At 33.6% G+C, this 20197-nt stretch overlaps 1 protein-coding gene across 1 annotated transcript; it reads left to right on the top strand.

Moving 5' to 3' along the window:
* The first annotated feature begins 1026 nt into the window (after positions 1–1026).
* Positions 1027–18697, top strand: LOC111510536 (forkhead box protein D3-B). The gene has a single exon (XM_074178275.1). It carries the CDS (start codon positions 1234–1236, stop codon positions 2191–2193), a length of 960 nt encoding a protein of 319 aa, XP_074034376.1. The 5' UTR covers positions 1027–1233; the 3' UTR covers positions 2194–18697.
* Positions 18698–20197: the final 1500 nt, after the last annotated feature.

Below are 20197 nucleotides of genomic sequence, written 5' to 3'. Positions count from 1 at the left end.
GTGAGAACGTAAATATAACGTTTATATTACTTGTGATAGGCGTAAATATAGTTTTATCAAAATGTACCGTTAACAATTTATGATTGAACCAATCGATGATGTAATTTCAAGTTTGAGGTCATCTCTTGTCTCACCGGACTAAAAAATGACAGTAAAGTCAGCAAAACTCACTATTCCACCATAAGTTTTGAATTTCATAACAAATGGTCTGATCAGATATGAACTTGAACAAAAGATAATTTTCAAATTCTTTGGAAATTTGAAGGTATGGCAACTATGTTTTCGAATTTTTATTGTTCATGTTTTTCGTACGATTTTTTGTTCACCTATTCAATATATGTGAATTTTACTTTCACATGTAGTTTTAATAACTCTGAATAATCAAAAAATTAATCTACAAAGCCTCACCGAAGACATGGATTATTTTTCATTATCCGTTTCATGCTAATCTGTCAAATAATAAATGCTTTTCGGATAATGAATTTCTGCATTCAAAAAATACTATTTGAAAAGAAAAGTTATTTTCAAAAATAATTTTCTGTCAGTAGAGAACAAATATGTCCATAAGATAAAATACACTCTGTATAACTGAACTATTACGATAAAAACAATACACGCGAACAATACACCATCAAGAATATTGTGGACATAAATAGAAAACGACAACCCCAGCTTCAGTGCATGAAAATTACTTGGAATACTTGATTTACCAACCCCTTGTGCCATTTTATTTAGAGAAGGGAGGTCGTTTACACAAAGCGAAAGAAAAATCAATGAACTTTCAGTCCAAATAACAATTCCACTTGAGGAACGCGAAAATCCGAACGTAAACCTGATACCTTAGGGGTGAAATGGGCGTTCCTAGGGGTAGAGTGGGCGAGTCCGCGCGTCTATCCCCACTCTTACCGCTTTGTTTTCTCTCACAGCAGCCGGAAATGTGGTGGCTTGAACCATCATTGTTCTTGTCATCATAATATTGGGATAACATTTCCAGAAAGCGACTGCCTCAGATCTAATCTGTTTCCCAGTCGCTGTTCATACGCGGATGTACGAAATCTAGCTTATCTGCAGAGTTCAGTGATTCGAAGATAACAAATATTCAAGTTTTCACACGGTGCACTCCTTTCATTGATAACACGACACCCGAATTGTGTTGATCATAACTAGATTGTAGAGACGGTGCGGTAGCAGAGGAAAGACAAGTGATAACAGTGACTTTGTTCAGTGATACGTATGCTCATGATGGACGAAAGCTGTCGTCATCTGACGGCAGATGACATCAAGCAAGGCGAACTTTTCGACCAACGGTACCCGATTCCGGATAGTCCGCTGGATCTGAGAGGATCCAACGTCGATGCGCAAGAGATAAAAAGCGAGAAGGAAAAATCCGGGAAGAAAAACAATCACCAGCTAATAAAACCACCGTATTCTTACATAGCTCTGATAACAATGGCTATTTTGCAATCACCGCACAAAAAACTTACTCTGAGCGGGATTTGTGAGTTCATAATGTCCCGGTTTCATTACTACAGGGAAAAATTTCCCGCCTGGCAGAATTCCATCAGACACAACCTGTCGCTCAACGATTGCTTCATCAAAATCCCAAGGGAGCCTGGCAATCCAGGAAAAGGTAACTACTGGACTTTGGACCCGCTAGCGGAGGATATGTTTGATAATGGCAGTTTCTTGCGTAGAAGAAAGCGCTATAAGAGACCATCCCCCAACCTGATGCTGAGGGACCACCATGCCTCAGCAATGGTCGCCTCTTTTCTATCCAGTCAGGAAAACTACCACCACAGTATTTTCAGTCACGCCAGCATGCACAATCCTTACCCGTATATTCCGGGAATTCCATCAAATCTACCCAACAATCTACCGTTGCTGAGCCCCATGGATCTGTCCAGGCTGAATCTCAGCCATCTGGGACTGCTGCCGCAGCCTACTTTATGCAAGCCCGTTCCTGTTCAGGCTCCTAATATTTCGTCAGTTTCTGATTCGGAGGAGTTCATAGCCACGAAGATGAAGAAGAACAAGAATGGGTTCTCCATCGACTCCATTATGGGTAATGAAGGTAAGAACTTGAGAAAATCTGAGTTGAAAATAGCTGAGAGTCCAGATCTCGGCATGACGAGAATTCACAATCAAGGATCAGCATTTTCACCGCTTTCCTCTAGCGATGATTGGACTAGGTGAAACTTTTAGATCATTGATTTTTTTAGAAATGAAAACGTGTAAAGTTATTTTGTATAGCAGGTGCTTTTGAAAAGTTTTGGCATTTGGCTACATTCTAGTCAGAATTGTAGAAGTAGATTGGTATCCTTTTTGAATCTGAGAGAACTATTATTAACAGTAAAGTTGTTAACTTTCATAGAATCTGGAATGGGAACACTGAGAATATTGACGTTTCTATGCTGAATGGAAATTATTGTTATGACGAATAACTATAGGAAAAAAATTGAACTATTTGGATGTTGAGGATATAATACATTGAAAAAAATATTGCTGGGGTTACCAAATTTGAATTCATACTCGTATATGGTATCATTTAATAATTTTATTGGTTTGAATGAATTGAAATTGATAGAATTGAGTAAAATTTGAACATATTTAAGTCTTCACATAACTTGAAATTTATTACTTCCATATACTCTTTACTGTTCCGACAAAAGAGGTCAAGTCATTTTTCGCTTAAGTAGTTAAAAAAAATCTTATTGAGGTGGAATTAACTTGGTGATATGCTTACTCATTTGAAAATTAACGGATTATTTGCGAAAAATGTGACTCAATCATGAATAAATATAAAGAAAAATTTTCAATATATTCAGCGAAAATTTCAGTAATCAATTAGGGGGCTTATTGCCTAAATATTTTGCCGCCATTTTGCATTTTATAAATTGAGCAGGATTTCTTGTTGATGATCTTTCTGATTCCCCATCACGAGTTTTGAATGACTTTATAATTTTCCATATTAGTACAATGAGATTTACTATTTTTGAAAGAAATCAAAGAATATTAGACGATGAAAAATAAAACAAAATAATAAAATTCTCCAGTTAAATTAGTTTTTGCTACCGTAAGAGAAGCTCGAGAAAAAGTTGTTAATTTTCACAGCTGGAGAGTCTGTTTGATGGTATGTGGTATGTAATATGAGAAAACTCTAGAAGAAACACATTGAGGAGGAACCGTAATTCAAAAGTATTTATGTCTGAGTGAAAATGAGTGCAAAAATGAGCAAATTGAGCAATGATTGATATAAATTGGTACTATCATTCTGAACTGACAAATAAAATTTTGTATTCAATTTATTCATGAAAATCATAAAGACAGAATGGAATGAAAAATCGTAAGATACATTCCCTATCGGATTTATAACGTGAAATTCTATTTCAGCAGATTTATCTTTCATTTTTTCAAATTGTCAAACATAAAAAAACAGTTTAAAAAAAAATTATAAACAACTTTCAGCGTTATTGAAATATTATAGGAAAAAAATGTTTAAAATTAATTGTTGACTCCCGGAACGTTGTTTCTATTATTGATAGTAATTTTGAATAAACGGCTTCACATACTTCATATCTAGTTTGTTTATTGAATAAACAAAATTTTCAGTACAATAAATCAAAGCAGTCATTTAATTTGTTTGGAATGGAACAAACAAGTTCGTTTCAAAAAATAGTTCAAATATGTAGAGTTAATACTTCAAATCCAATGTCATGTAACAGATTTTTCGTATAATATAACAGAGATAACACTCAGTTCCAATGGAAATAATTTTTTTTCGTACTACGTTCAGTTTCATTTTATTTTGTTGGTCGAATAGTTTGTGTGGGATTAAAACGATATGAGTTGATAACCTCATTATTGAGTATCTGTGTTATAATAGGATTTTGCCATGCACTCAGTGGTATAGTTTGGAAAAAAACATTTTTAGTTGATCAATGTTATTCCATATAATCGAGTTCGACTTAGAAAATAATGTTAATTTACAGTTTAAAATTTAAAATTTTTTTGGATTCTCAAAACAGAAAAAATTCCAAATTTTCTCTTCGAATAAATAAAAAAGCAATTTTTACTTATATTCCTTATTAAATAACCATCACATAACATTATTCTTGTTGCCGTTGTAGGAACTTTTCTTGTTCCATTATCCTTTTGAATAAGTGTTTCACATGGATTTCGAATCTTAAATTACTTTCGAGAATAAGCCTCAGACTTTTCTCTTTATATACAATTGACAGGTCTGTGTCAAGTATTTTTATTTTCACTTCGTCTTCAATTATCTTCCTGGCATTTTTTGGCCCAAAGATTAAAACATTTGACTTACTTAGGTTGTTAACTAGATAATGATTAGTTGCAGTTTCGACGAAATTTATGATGTCTTTATCAACTTACCGGCGTTTTCAGGTTTGAAGGAAATGTAGATCTGGGTGTTGTCTGCGTATAGATGAGAAAAACAATGTGTAAGGGAGTTAACGAGCTGACTGGTATAAATAGAAAAAGGTAGTGGACCTAAAATTGAACCTTGTGTCATTCTCGACGTTCAACAGATTGACTCATATTGCCACATTCTGCTATTTTCCCCTCAGATAATTATTAAAGAATTCAACACATCTTCAGATATATAGTCATAGTTTATACTGTCAAATGCCATGTACATGAACCTTTATATGAAGCTGTGAGAATATTATATTATAGTATAACTATGCCCTCTTCTAAATCCAGATTGTGTCGGAGGTAAAACTGAATATTCAGTTATGTAATTCCTCAGCTGATAATCAACTATTTTTTCCAACACTTTTGACATCGTGAGTACAATACATTATTGCACGAAGGTTCTTCAGCAATAATTGATGATATGGGTGAATTGAGGAAAGATTAATGAACACTTGAACAGCATAGAAAAATGATTTTGATTTTCTTCATGAAAATTTTCTTCAGACCAACTCATCTCATTTTCTGTTCGTGATATCGAGTTGTCTTTAAATACAGATTCATTCATCGAATATTTACGAACAATGAATAAGTACAATGCATTTTATGAAACAGGATGACTGCTTGAATGTAGGTAATGGAAAGTTCTCTAAATTAGAAAATATAATACTAATATTTTAAAAATCTTAAAATGTGAATTAATGGCCTACCGAAACCTCCTGACAACGAATCACGAAATCACTAAAATGGTAAAATTATTCCGTAATCGCACTCTATGCAAAATAACAAGTAAGTATTATCAGTTATTGATGAAGGTGTATCAGTTATTGATGAAGGTACAGAAGATATGTCATTTGAGTAAGATATACGAAGGGGAGAGTCATTTAACAAAACTGCCGTTCTGAAAAGAAGACCATACCTCTAAGAAATAAAAATGTTTTATTTTTTCATATTTAAAAAGTATATCTAGATGTTTCCGTAGAGCGAGAAAATTATTCGCTATGAATGAGATTCGAAAAAAATATCATCTGTTAAAGTCATTTTCTAACTATTTTTAATCTACAACTGTGATCAAGAAAAGTAATATGTTTTCGGAAAAACATCAATAACATGTCAAAAATGACTTACTATCAAGAACTGTACATAAATGTTGTTCATCATAGAGTGAGAAACAAAAAAAATCCCGAAGTTGGGGTATTGTGAACATTTTATGGCCTTTGAGAAAAAGAAAACATTTTCTGTTAGATATTAGTACATCCAATTCATAGGAAAATGTGAAAAAAAGTTTAGGACTACTTTCTTATGCACGGAGGTCTATTAAAGGTTTCATAGTTTTAATTTTTCATTATTCGTTTTTGCATATAGTTAAAATAGGTCAATTTGGGTCGTGAGTCTAGGATTTGTGAGTTTGGGAATGTGAGTTTGGGTTCTGTGGATTTAAGATTTATGAGTGGAATTATTGTGAGTGTTAGGTATGTAAGATCGTGAGTTTACACTTTGTAGTATCGAGAATGGATAGATGGAGTATTGTGGGTATGGATTTTCTAGATTTGGAGTTATTTTGGAAATATGACCGATACTTGATCAAAATCCATTATAACGTTTTCAAAATGAACATTCAATATGAAAGTTTACAAAATCGCGACACGTGTTTCGGCGTCACAATACTCTAATCTTGAAGAGCGAAACAGATGACGCAGTTTTGTAAACTTTTAAGTGGAAATCACACATCACAATGTTTTTTTTAATAAATAACTTGATAGTTCATGAATTTTACGTTTTAAAATTCATTCATTCATTTCATCAAAGGAAGAAAGATTCATCATCAAGTATATTGAAAATTTTGTGATAATCTCAAGTTTACCTAACAAACGTCATTCTTGGCGGTTTGGTGATTCTGTATATTATAGAGATGGTATTGTATATTTAGGTTCTTGAAAAAACCAACATCAGATTTTAATTTCGAAAAATAGAAACTTCAAAAAGCTTATATTTATCAGGGGATATTGATTCATTCAAAAATGTAAATGCGTATCTTACATTTTCAAAAACAGTTCTTACAAAATGTAAAGAAATATCTCGTTAGAGTTTGTGATTTACGTGCAAGTCATTCAAATCTTTTGAGCATTAATTTATTTCTAATCTATCATTGAGTTATTAACTGATAAATCAACAAAAAAATTGAATCTTGTATCACTGTAAATCTATCAAAGCAATAAAGTTACATTTTTAATCAAAAATAATTACATGAACAAACAAGACTCCTTCCATATATAATGTAGCCTTCCCAATCCAGATGCGAAAGAAATAATGTAAAACAGATTTTTCAGGAGCTGCCAAATATTTTCAAAGGTACCAATATCTCAGAAAGACCAAAGACATGTCGACTGTTAATGTGATTATATTGTTGCAATATTTATTATTTAGATTTAGTATTTTAGTTTTAGAGAATTTGAAACACACATTTCCCACCCGAAAGTTCTAGTAGAATCGGCCCCAAGAAAAAGAAATGAACAAAATCAACAAGTGAATAAGTAGAAGATACAATGACACATATTTCAGTTTCTGGGTAGGTATTTGGCGAAATTTCGATGAAATATGTGTCATGATTGGAAACGATTTTAGTTCCAGTAATGATAAAACTATTCTCTAAATTTCTTCATCACCTAGAACTGAAAGCGAACAAATTTAGGTACATACGATGCAATACAATACAATATATTTATTCCTTAAAACGATCAATGATATAGGAGTCGTCAAAGTATTACAAAATAAAAAATGAGAAATAAAACTTTTCTTTGTTTTTCACCACTTTTAGTTGTAACTAATGTTGTTATTGCAGTTTCGTCCTATAAGGACATTTTCAAACAATAAACAGTTTATTGTAATTGTGAAACTGCAGTAACAACATTAATTACGAATAAAAGTGGTAAAAAAACATAGAAAGTTTTATTTCTCATTTTTCATGGCGATCTACCACGTAGTAACGTGGTAGATCACATTCATCACTTTGTTACAAAATAGATAAATGCAACACATGAGAGTGCTCGTAGAGACCAAAAAAGCAATAAGATGAGTTTCCATAGAGGAAAATCTAACACACCCAGTTCATCAGTCTTTTAATTGACGAGTTCTTCCGAAAATGGATCGGAATAGGTTGCGAAAAATATAGATGCAGGTAGTAATTAGTTTCAAAATGTAATCAAAGTAGCTGATGAATAAGGAACTGAACAACTTCAAACTCTCAAATTTCATCTTTCATGAAAATTTCAATCATAATTTTCATACTTAAAAACTATATTGTGAGGAGAATTTCAAGGGCTTTAGAACAACTTACTTGATTGGGGGTGATTGTCAGCTTAGCTCGAATAAAGTGGCGGAATCAAAAATATGGTAGAAGATACAATTAGGGTCAAATAAGACAAAAAGTGTACTTTTTAGGATGCAATGGTATTATGTTTAGAAATCCGTCTGTCATGAGTCGTACTCAAAATAATTCAAAACATTGTAAATGGTTGATTATGACTTTCTGCTCTGGAGTCTTTGTTATACAAAATATGAAATGGAGAATACAGGGTGTTTCAAATTCGATCCTCACCATTGGGTTCTCGGAAACTATGAGAGATAAGAAGATGGTTGAATTGGGGCAAAGTTGCGGCAATATGCCGTTGAGAAAGTTCTGAAATTCCGAGTATATCCGGAGATATCCGGTAAAAACAGATGTTTCGGAAAATGGTTTTTATTTTTTTCTGGCTTTATTTTTCGAAAGATTCAAAAATAAATTGCACTTCCACATTACCACTTTACCCTGCTACATAATGGTGTTTTCAGATTTTCTATCCGACGTTTCGTCTTCCGGCCACCATCATCAACTTTATTTTTTCTTATGGGCGCTACATTGGATTCTTTCTGTTTTGAATAGAACGAGATTTAACCTTTTCAATGATGTATCAGAAGTTTTCATTCTTTTTCAAAAAATTGGAGATATTGAAAAACATTTATTCTTATCATAATATGCTTTGACTTTGATGTTTCTGAATTTGACTTTCAATTTGTTACACTCAATGACATTTTGTTATTGTACAAGTCATTGAATTTTTGGCGAAAAATGGCTTTCACGAATGAAGGAAAAAGAGATATGATTCAAATTTATCACAAATAAGATAGAAACAGTGTTAGAACATCGGAAATGTATTTAAAGTTGTTTCCCGAAAGATGACAACCATATGAACAATGTTCAAGTTATTGAATCAAAGTCTCGCCGAGTTTGGTTCGTTTGAAAAGCCAATGAAAAATACGGAGACAGAATCAGCAATCAAAATTTGATAAACGAGGTAAATTAGGTATTGTGTCCTTTTCAATGAAAATAAAACTTTGAACAAATAAAAATAATTAACTAAGATGTAAAGACAAAAGTGCATCACAGCAAATACTCAAATTGCTGGCCTTGTTCATGATAACATAACTGTGCCCTTCTTCGAAAAGTATTCACTGCACGATCAATTTCCCTTCCCTTCAATTTTCCGAACTCTCTAATAATGCTGTGTTGAAGGTCCTCAATATTTTGATATTCCTTCTGACCATGAACTCTATTTTTCAGTGTACCCCATAAGAATGTATCTATAACACTTCAGTCTGGAGACCTTGCTGGCCACCTCACCGGCCCATTATTCCCTATCCATTTATCACCAAACCTTTCAGTCAGGTAATTAGATGCTCGTCTGGTAGTGTGCGGTGAAGCACCATCATATTGGAACCAGATGATGTTATGGTTAGCCAAAGGTAGATCATCCAAATAGTCTTCGAAAATCGACATTAAAAACTGGTGATAGGTTTCTCCATTCAGAATTACGTCAAATGAATGAGGACTCAAAATTCTATCTTTGTAAATTTCTGCCCACATGTTAATACTTGAGATCGAATTTCTTAGTACTGTCTGGGGTTGTTTAGGCTCCAAATGTGTTTGTTATTTAGGTTGAATATCCCACAATTCGTAAAAGTGCTTTCATCTGTCCAAATTAAAGTTTCCAGGAAAACAGAAAAATCATGTCCTGGATGCAATTTATGAGATATGTGTATTTTGTAACATTTTAAACCGCTTTTTTTGAGATGTCTCCAAGCACTTGTATGACAAATATTCATTTCGGAGGAAATTTGACTTGTAGATTTCTCTGGGTTCATGTTCATCTGCGAATTATTAAATTTCATTGAAAAGGACACAATGTCTAACTTACCTCATATAAACCTCATTTATCAATTTTTTTTTAGTTTCCTGGTACATTCTGTCTCCGTATTTTTTCCTCAGCTTTTCAAATAAACCAAACTCAGTGAGATTTCGATACAATAACTTGAACATAGTTCTATGTGGTTGTCGTCTTTCGGGATACATTTCCGATGTCCTAAAACTGTTTCTATCGTATTTGTAATAAATTTGTATATATCATATCTCTTTCTTCTTCATTCGTGAAAGCAATTTTTCGCCAAAAATTCAATGACTTGTAAAATAACAAAATGACATTGAGTGTAACAAATTGAAAGTCAAATTTAGAAACATCAAAGTCAAAGCCTATTATGATAAGGATTCATTTTTTTAAATATCTACAATTTTTCGAAAAATAATGATAAATTATGATACATCATTAAGAATGGTAAATCGGGTTCTATTCAAAACAAAAAGAATCCAAGGTAGCGCCCATAAGAAAGAATAAAGTTGATGATGGTGGCCGGAAGACGAAACGTCGGATAGCAAATCTGAAAACACCATTATGTAGCAGGGAATACATGGCGATGTGGAAGTGCAATTTATTTCCGAACTCTTCGAAAAATAAAGCCAGAAAAAAATAAAAACCATTTTCCAAAATTTCTGTTTTTCCCAAATATCTCCGAATATACTCGGAATTTCAGAACTTTCTCAACAGCATATTGTTTAGTCAGATGAATGCACCCAATTCAATGATCTTCGTATCTCTCATAGTTTTCGTGATCCCAAAGAATAGCTAACTTGATTCAAATGATTACAATATGTTGTCTAATAATCGATTTGCGACTTTCTTGAAATTTCAGAGTTGAATAATAATAGACTGTTGAAATTTTTTCACAATTTATTTTTCAATATTTTTTCAGGTTTCAAATTCTCTTTTTCACTTCGTAATAACAAATCAAGTACTCACCTGGATATCAAATTTAAGTTACATTTCAACATAGTTTTGCTGATATTTTTCTGGAGTGAAACTTCGTGACAAAGTTAGAAGTGGTACTTGGGTGAATGCATGATTGTGGAAGGCGTCATAAGTTGTTGAAAAAAAATACAGGTCCGTTTTTGAAAAAAATGATGAGGGTAACCCTCAGTAAACGAAATATCGTACAAAAAATGAAATGAGTAAATATTGTAGCCTTCATGAAGTTCAATGAAAAATATCAATACATCATTTTTATCTTTTATATAATAAAGATAGTAGAGAAGAAAAATTAAAATCAACAATCTCACTTAGTTTCGATTATTTCGAGAACGGATCACTATATTCCAGATTTTTCAATGTAGGTAATTCATTTGCACTCTAGAAATTTTTTTTCATTGTTCAATTCAGCCAACATCGTATCTTCTATCGTTACCGAGATACCAAAAATGTGTAATTACATTTTCGCCACCCCGGTAGTTCCTAATAACAGCTCTCTATTGTTTTCGGTTGACCATCCAGTATAATTTCAAATGCACTCGAAGAAATTTGGAATTTCTAAAATTTTGTTTCATGCTAAAAGTGGGGAATACTCATAAATTCAGTCAGCACCTTCAAGATAAAGGTAGTATAAGAAAACATCAAAAGAAAAATCAAAGAAGCCCTTATATCCTAAAAATCCAATTGCACAAAAAATATAAAGAGAACTACATCTGATCCAGCAACATGGGAAAAATCTTAGTTGATTTTGTATCCCATCACATATTGGAATTCAGGGCAATTACCTCTACGGAATCCGAAGGTGTCGAAAGTAGTATCTACAGACATTGAAACAATGGTGAAAACAGCGATAATCCAGAAATGGCAAGTGTCGGGGGCAAAACTACGTACAATCAAATATGATGTGAAACCGTGGCCAGATGAAACAAACAACCGAAAACATCGAGTGCTAATCAATCGGCTACGCTTAGGTCATACCAATCTCACGCACAGTTATCTGTTAAATCATACCGAAGAGCCAATGTGTGACATATGTGAAATAAAACTGAGTGTTGAGCACATTTCCACCGGTTGTCCAAAATACTGGGTGCAGCGAAACAACTTTAACTTTCCCCTAGATATCTACAATACTATTGGCAGAAACTGTAATATTCCAAATATTATCAAATTATTTAAATGTATCAATATTATAACAAAATTATGAACATGTACTACTCGCTAACCATTAGGTTGATGCGAATTTGCTTCAATAAAAAAACAGTCAAAGAAAATATTATTAAAACGAAAACATTTTGGAAGTTTTTGAGAATTATCTCAGCAAGGTATGATCAAAAATATATTTATAATTCAACAAACTGTTTGTTCTGTCGAGTTTAAATAAAATCTCAAGTAGTTATTATTTGAAAAAGCATACAGTAAATCATCTGCGATAAATGCCATGAAGTCATTTCTAAAAATATTTCGCGAATAGTCCTCAATGATGTTTATCTAGATTTTTGGTTATCACAACAAAAGCGAAACTTAACCTAATCTGTACATGCTTACTCAAACATGTGAATGAGGGAAAAATAAAAATTTCAGTTACACTGCCGAGCATGAACTTTTAGGGTCCCCCCATGAGTTGAAGTTATCTTGGAATGTCATGTTTTTATTTGAATTATTTTCAATGTACCATACTGTACTGACGAATTGCTTCAAAAACATAGTTGTTGTTTCTGCGATGAGCGTTTGACAAAAAAACAAACTCTTGCCTGGATTCCTTAAAACCACTCTTATACTATAGTATACTCTTTTTCTATAGTTTTATCTGGCAATTGCACCTTGTTTGTGTACTGTTGTCAATGTTGGTGTACTTCACAAGTACATATTGACATCCAGGTCTGACAGAACTGAATCGGTATCGTAAAGAAACCGTGATGTGTCGTGACGCACCACAAGTATATCGTATCCATAAATTTAGTATGTTTAGAATTACATTACTATAGTGCAGTGTGTCGGGACGCGATCTATCGTGACGGCGATCGGTCGATTCCCTATCGGCGTCAGAACGATGGTGGGGTTATGACGCGTCAAAACACTCCACACTATAGTTCGTTCAGTATTGTCTGAGAGTAAAAGAATTTCAAGAATGCAAACATGTCGCTACATCAAAGAAAGCAACATAGTCGTCTCAAGCAAATAGCACTGCAATTCACCCACAAAATCATTGAGATATGTCTACTCACTATGCCCCTTGAGGACGCCGCTAATGAGCCATTAAAATAGGGATATGCGACAAAGCACGCGAAAACACCGACAAAGAATGCGAAAATACCGCCAAACCAACCGCTCGATGTTTTTTCTGATATTACGTTTAAGATAATATTAATAGGCGTCGGACTGGGGGTATTAATATAAATTTTCCATTGATATATTCGGTATATACTTTGTCTTTATAGATATTCCTTTGAATTATACTGTCTGTTGACAGTATAACTCAAAGGAATATCTATTTATACCGCCTTCAAAAAACAATGTTTCTTCAATCCCCTACAATTAAATACCTATTTGTTGGAGAATGTCTTGGTTACTACTGGACATATTTTTACATTTGTCATAGTGGATTTGTTAGTTTGTTTGTTATGAATGATATTTTCAAGAATAAATATTGTATTTTCGTCATATAAATTCATTTATTCAATTCGTTGAGAGTAAATAATTTGAATGCAGACTACAGCAGTATATCTATATATAATCTACAGCAGTATATCTATATATACTGCTGTAGTCTCTCTCATTTCTGAACAGATTATAGTATGTTTCTAATCTGACACGTTAACTAGCTAGCTAGCAGTCGTTTGCATTTAGTTGTGCACAAGACGTCGGACGCACTTATTAGAAAATACGGGTTTGCATTTTTTAACATCATTTCCTACCATAGAATGTAAAATCTCAAATTGATTTTTTGATATCCTGAAATATTGATAAAATCTTTTTTCATCGTAGTTCTTTCACTAGTAAATGATTTTCGCTTCGACTACCTCTCAGATCATTTTCTGAATGATCCAAATACTTTCTCTTTCTTCTCTTTTTGAGTAAACTTAACATTTGCAGACACGCAAGGTTTTCTGAATATCACAATCCAAATCGGAGGAAAGCATTGTAGATGCCCGCATGCATTTACTCCAAAGGCCAGCTTTGTATTGACTCGAAATAACGCCAGAGCGGGCTCCGAAACGACAGAATAGTCTGCACACTCGCCGTCACGTCAGAGAGCATCACAACATATCACAACATAATATTGAGAATTCAACAAAAATCAGGCTGATACAAGCAGATATTTGGTTTCTGAAGAGCTGTAATTTTGAAGTGAACCTAGATTCTGTTGAAAAATGCCTCGTTCAGCGTCAAACTGCAAGAAACGTTGGTGTAAGTCTGAAGCGACACTACGGTTTTTTCCCGCAAGCGGTAAACCGGCCGAAACGCACACACTACGGTTGTAAACCGCGACACTGGCCACAATTTTCAGTTTGAAGATGGATTTCAAGACCGTATGCAGTATGTCTTGTTGCTCGAATACTAAGAAGCAGAAAAAGACAACATCATCAAAAATTTCGCAAGTATTGGGTCCATCCACTGACTAGCCGAAGATTTTGGAAAGGTTTCTTTCATAAAAAGTATCAAGATTTAAGAAAACATCCAGAGAAATTTTTCAACCACTATGAGATAACAGTGGCCAGTTTCGATAAAATTTTGCACATACATTTCGCTTATGTATTTCACCGGAAGAGCGGCGACTTTTCATGGCGGTGTGCTGAATAATGACAGAAACGCTCGTGGTTACCGCGTCAAATGTGTGCGCTCCAATATAAGTACTATGAACTACAAATTTAGGCGAGGTTTTTTCCAGCTAACCATTTTGTAACAAGTCGCTGTTTCAAAATCACTCGCGGAAAAAACCATCCCACTTAGTAATAGATATTCCAGGAATATTTCATGAATATACATTTAAGGATATTGTATTATCCTATGAATATGCCATGGATATATATTATATCTTCTGGAGAATATTCCCTGGAAGTGCTCCTGGCGAACCTTTGATACATTCTAAGAATATTCCTGGGGAATATTCTTGGAATATCTTGAAATATTCTCTATTGATAAACAAATATATTTCAAGAACAATACACACTGAAATATTTAACTTCACTGAATAAAATTTTCCTCAATATTGCCATGCCACAAATATTAGAAATGTATTCAAATTCGGATGTTCCCACACTCAAAAAAATGTATACTAAAATAACAATTCTGTGAATTCATCAGCACTAATTGAAAAATAATAAATATATCATTTCATTGAGAAAGAAAAAATGTATAACATGAAGAAATGAGCGAGATATAGGTTTCTCACTTCAAAAACTAAACCCACAAATGAAGTATTTTAAATGAGTGGTATGATGGGTTTTTCAATGAATTTCACTTACTTGAAGTTATCCAAACTTTGCTCACCAGAAGAGTTTTCCTGATTTTAATCCAACAATGCATCAGCCAGTTTTTCATTATTGATACCTGGAACGCATTATCACTATTTGAAAGTGGCAAAACAAAGTTGGAATAAAAATCCAATAGATATTTTTCTCATAGGTTCCTTATGAACATTTACAACTTTTCATGGCCTGGAGAGCAACTTGCATTCTCGTTGTTGAAAAGTACTCATTACGTTTTCAGTTTCTTGGCCAGGTACCACTCCTTTTCCTTTTGGGTATATTGATACTATCTTGAAAAAGAATGATAGAAATTATGAAAACAAATGATACAAAAAAATGTCTCATTAACTTCCGTTTCTCTACTGAAGGTACACAACTGAAATCACTCTCGTTTAAACATGTACTTAGTCAAACCAACAAATCCCACACACCAACTCTCCTCGGGCCTAAAATGAAGTATTGAAGGTTAAGGACCATGACTTTATCGATACTATTGTCTTTTACTTAGTTTTCTCAAAGACTGAATATGTAACTCTACTGTTTGAAGATGCAAAAGTAAACTATTCGCTATACTGCAAATTGGACAGCCTGAAACTATAAATGGTACACTAAACATAAGAAAATTATACTTTTATAATAACACCAATACCAACCGCCATGTTGAACCAATTGTCGATTTCAAAGCAAAGCTGTCAAGCGTTAAGGGGCAGCCACTTTCACAGAGCTTCGACTGTCGCGCGCTACACTTCAATTGACCAATGAAAAACGTTTACTCCAATACTTCACTTTCCCATTTCTCTATTGCCAGGATTTGTCGCTTTGTAACTAAATAATTTCAAATACAAAAAGAAAAATAGGATGAGAATAAACCGATTTATAAATGCAATTGATTCATTTATTGGCCCATTCGATTTTTTTGTCGTTTCCAATAGTTGGAGAAATTCATCAGAATCGTCGCGACGAGTCCAAAAACTGGTTAACACTATAAAGGTTATATACATTAGGTTATGCATTCGATTAAAATCTTCAAATATTTTTGTTTTTAATAGTAACGAATTATTTGAATACGTTATCATAAGATAATTAAAAATTCCAGTAATACACCGTATATAGAATATTTCGAAACATACCCTGGGATAGATTCTAAAAATATACCATATGGTATATTCGATCGACAATATTCTTAGAATATTCACGGGAGAATAATCTAATTTATAGACATTCCATGCACATTCTTTCGGGAATAATTCTGCCATATTCATTCAAGCACATTCTATGAATATTCTAAAGGCATGTATATATTTCAAGAATATTTTATGAATATTTGGAATATATACGTTCATTTTATGATATAGAGGGAATATTCCATGAATATCTGGTGCTGTGTGGGGTCAGTGCGGCCGCTACCATTGGTTTCCTTCACTCACAAACCTAGGCGGTTAAAATCCACGGCGGTTTATCCGTAGTGCGGCATAAGCCTAAGTATTTCGAGCGTGCAACGAGTATGGTGGCGGTACCACGAAACTAGTCTGCTATTTCGAAGACCTAGTTCAGGGCAAGACAGGACCACAACAGCTAGGAACACCGTTTTCTCGTATCTAGTGCTTTCAGAAACCGAACAGTCACTGTAGGATTATCTTCTCAAACTAGGGCTATTGAACCGCCGCTTTTCCGTGAACACCGGATTGCAAGATTGAATAATTCACGAGAACTATTGGCTTGGACAGTAGCGGTTTTCCGATGAATCGCTAGTCTGCCTTATGGGCTCAGATAGACGTGTACGAGTATGGAGACGACCAGGCGACAGATATGCTTAAGCGTGTATTGCCAAGTGACTTCCATTTGGTGGCGGATCAGTTACGGCATGGCACAGAGTTAGTTTTCATCGAGAATGGGACATAGTATCTGACGGAGGTTCTACAAGGTCATGTTTCACTATACATGCCTTTTTGAAAACGGCGCAACATTTATGCATGATCGCTGCTCGGATCGTTACTCAGTATCTCGACCAGGTTCAACTCACGCGATTTGTTTGGCCAGCGCACAGTCCGGATTTAAATCCCGTTGAACATGTTTGGGATGAGCTCAAGAAACGTTTACGGAGACATGTGCCGGCTCCCAGAAATTCTAGAGAGCTAAGCGACATACTGGTACAAGAATGAGAAAACCTTCAGCAGAATGTTATCCTAAATCTGATTAAAAGCATTCATCGTCATTCGCAAGCTGTTATAACTACAAGAGGGTTTCTGAAGCCCTTATATTTTTTTAAAACCAAATGCATATCAGAGTAAATGTGTTTATTTCATTTCCTAGCATATTGAAGTGAAATTTTTCATTTTCAGTATTAACAAATAAATTTGTCTAGGAAAATATGTGATCCCAAAAATGAAGAAAATTTAAAATAACTTCAAATTATGGAGTGACCATAATTTTATGTACGGCAGTCAAAACCAGATTCAACTACTTCAAGTACAATTTGAAAAAATATATCAAATATATCGCGATATTTTCAACTCTATATTTGTGCTGTTGTATTGGCATAACAATCCCGAGTATTGTTAAAAATAACATTCTTTAAATTATCTACGATAAGGTAATGTCGTTATTTCTACACAAATCCCGGAAATAAGTATAATCATATGTAAATAGATTTAAAAAAATTAAATGTAATATTTTAAGTCTACCGTGAGTTACGAAAATGTGGCTGCTTCAATACGAATGAAGTTCTGAAGGAACTGAAAAATGATATCAACACTGAAAAATAATGAGATTTAATTCTCTTTTTGTCTATCTATTGATCTAGTTACGAAGGCTCCTTGAACAATATTCACACTTCATTGCAGAGATTGGTATGCTTTTTTAAAGAATCTTTTTTAAATTTTTAAAGAATCTATGGTTATTAGATCACTTCGCACCGCACTGTCAACTAGACTTCCTGAATATGCGTGTGGGTAGTGTTTATATAATATGGTATTTGAAGTCTCTCGAAGCCGATAGGGAAGCTGCTCAGTAGTTGGAAGTATCTCGAAGCGACGCGAAAACGAGAACAATCGTGAAGCGCAAGTCGTGTTGAGCGCGATCTTGGCCAAGTCACAATCGATTAACGATGATCAGCGCCGTCCGGCATTTTTTTTCAGGGGATGATTCACATCAATAAACATAAAATCTACTAAATCGTGTTTGGCATAATGAATGAGTTTCATTGCTATGGTTGTTATAACACCATCTATTATTATAGTTGTAATAACAATTGAAGAATATTATTTTGAACACATTTCTCCATTAAACACTGACGATTCCATTTTGATTTTCGGCTGGGAAATGTATACCTTGTACTTACTTAATAAATTATCAGAAATGTACAGAGAAACTTAGTTTAATAAGTTCAAAGCTGTTCCAAGTAATATTGTGTATATAAAAAGGAATATACTATAGTATATATAAAATTGTACAGAATGATTATGAATTTTTCGTACTATAACAACATGTATTCCTTGTAGATGACTCCTGTGAAGCAACATTAATGTGGATGTATTTTCTCTAGGATTAGTGACATATTACTATTATTTCATAATGAAATGTTTCGAATAAAATTTGTAGAATAAATACTTCCATATTGAATAGATTTTTCATTATTTAAAACCGTCTAGTAATGGGACATTTTGCAACATTTTCAAAAAATTTTCATCTTTATAAATATGAATAAAATTTTAGGATTTGTACTGATTAAAACACCAACTTTATGTATATGGCCTTGTATAACATTGAGTTTACAATTAATAGAAATATACAGGGTGAGTCAACAAGAATCCCTAGGTCCATTGCTATCATGAGAACAATTTTTTAAATTTCTCAATTTTTTTTTCGCAGTCGTATCGATAAATACTATCTTTCAAAAAATATTTTCTAGCATACTGGGTGGTTCAGCCGAGCGTGGTCAACCAATGTAATATTTCTTTAAATGTAACACCCAGTATATGAATACATCATTCGATTCCATATTTTTTAGCTCTCAAATCAATTTTAATGTTCGAATTTCAATTGCAGCATTGCCAAGTTATTCCAGAAAAACCTATTTTGCAGATAATAATTTTTAAATGCACCACCCGCATGTCAACAGCAACTAAGTGGATTTTTTCAGGAATAGTTAATCAACATATATGGTGCTCGGTAAAACCGGTCAAGTTCTATTCATTTTCAAACTGACATAATTCAACTTTTTCGAATGGAACACTCTGTTCATTTTTCATTGGTATGGAATGTTCAAACATTACACTACATTTTTTATGAGAGGTATACTATACGAAAAACATATTTTACAAATTATACCCAGTTTTATTAATTGTTGTAAACAGAAAAAAATGCATTTATTTACGTTCACCTGCTCAAAATTATTCATTGAATAGAGGAGTCCAAAAGTATCCTCTACACATTTCAGCATATCCTCTAGGATTTCCCTGAAAGCTCTAGTGATTCTTCGTTTCATGTATTCTATAGATGTTGGAGAAGTTTGGTAGACAATCCATTTGATATACTCTCATAAAAAATCCATTTCGATCAGGTCAGGTGATCTGGGTGGCCATGCTACAGGCCCACTCATACCTATCCATTTTTGATTGAATTTATCGTTGAGGTATTCCCGTACCTCAGTTTCAGAATGTGGTGGTGCATCTTCTTGTTGTAGCCAGATTCTAAGTCTTGTTCCATATGAAACGCTGTCCAATAAATTCGACAACTCATGCCGAAGAAATCTTACATATTTTCTTCCAGTGAGATGCCTACTAAAAAAATACTGACCGCTGACTCCTTTTCCGAAAATTCCATCCCAAACATTCAGTGACCAACGCTGTTAATGGTTCAGGCAATGAATAAAATGGAGATTTTCCGTTGCATAATAATGCATGTTATGCTGATTCACAGTTCCATTTCTATGCTTCATCAAAAAATAACACGAAATCGAAAAAATAATTTTCCTGATTGATCTTTTCTTAGCCCCATCGGCAAAATTGAACATGTTTTTCAATATCTCCTCCTCTTACCTCTTGCATCAATTGCATGTGGTAAGGATGAAATTTGCTTGCTCGTATCATTCGAAACACACTGGTATGAGACAATCCTAAT

The sequence above is a fragment of the Leptinotarsa decemlineata genome, unplaced genomic scaffold (genome assembly GCF_025532065.1).
Source record: "Leptinotarsa decemlineata unplaced genomic scaffold, Ldec_3_MD MMD2_tig00003736_RagTag_RagTag, whole genome shotgun sequence".
In the NCBI taxonomy this organism is placed as follows: Eukaryota; Metazoa; Arthropoda; class Insecta; order Coleoptera; family Chrysomelidae; genus Leptinotarsa; species Leptinotarsa decemlineata.
This window is presented reverse-complemented; position numbering and strand designations above follow the sequence as displayed.

Bases quoted from the DNA above. Each gene is read 5' to 3' on its own strand.
- LOC111510536 (XM_074178275.1), top strand. From the start codon at position 1,234: ATGCTCATGATGGACGAAAGCTGTCGTCATCTGACGGCAGATGACATC.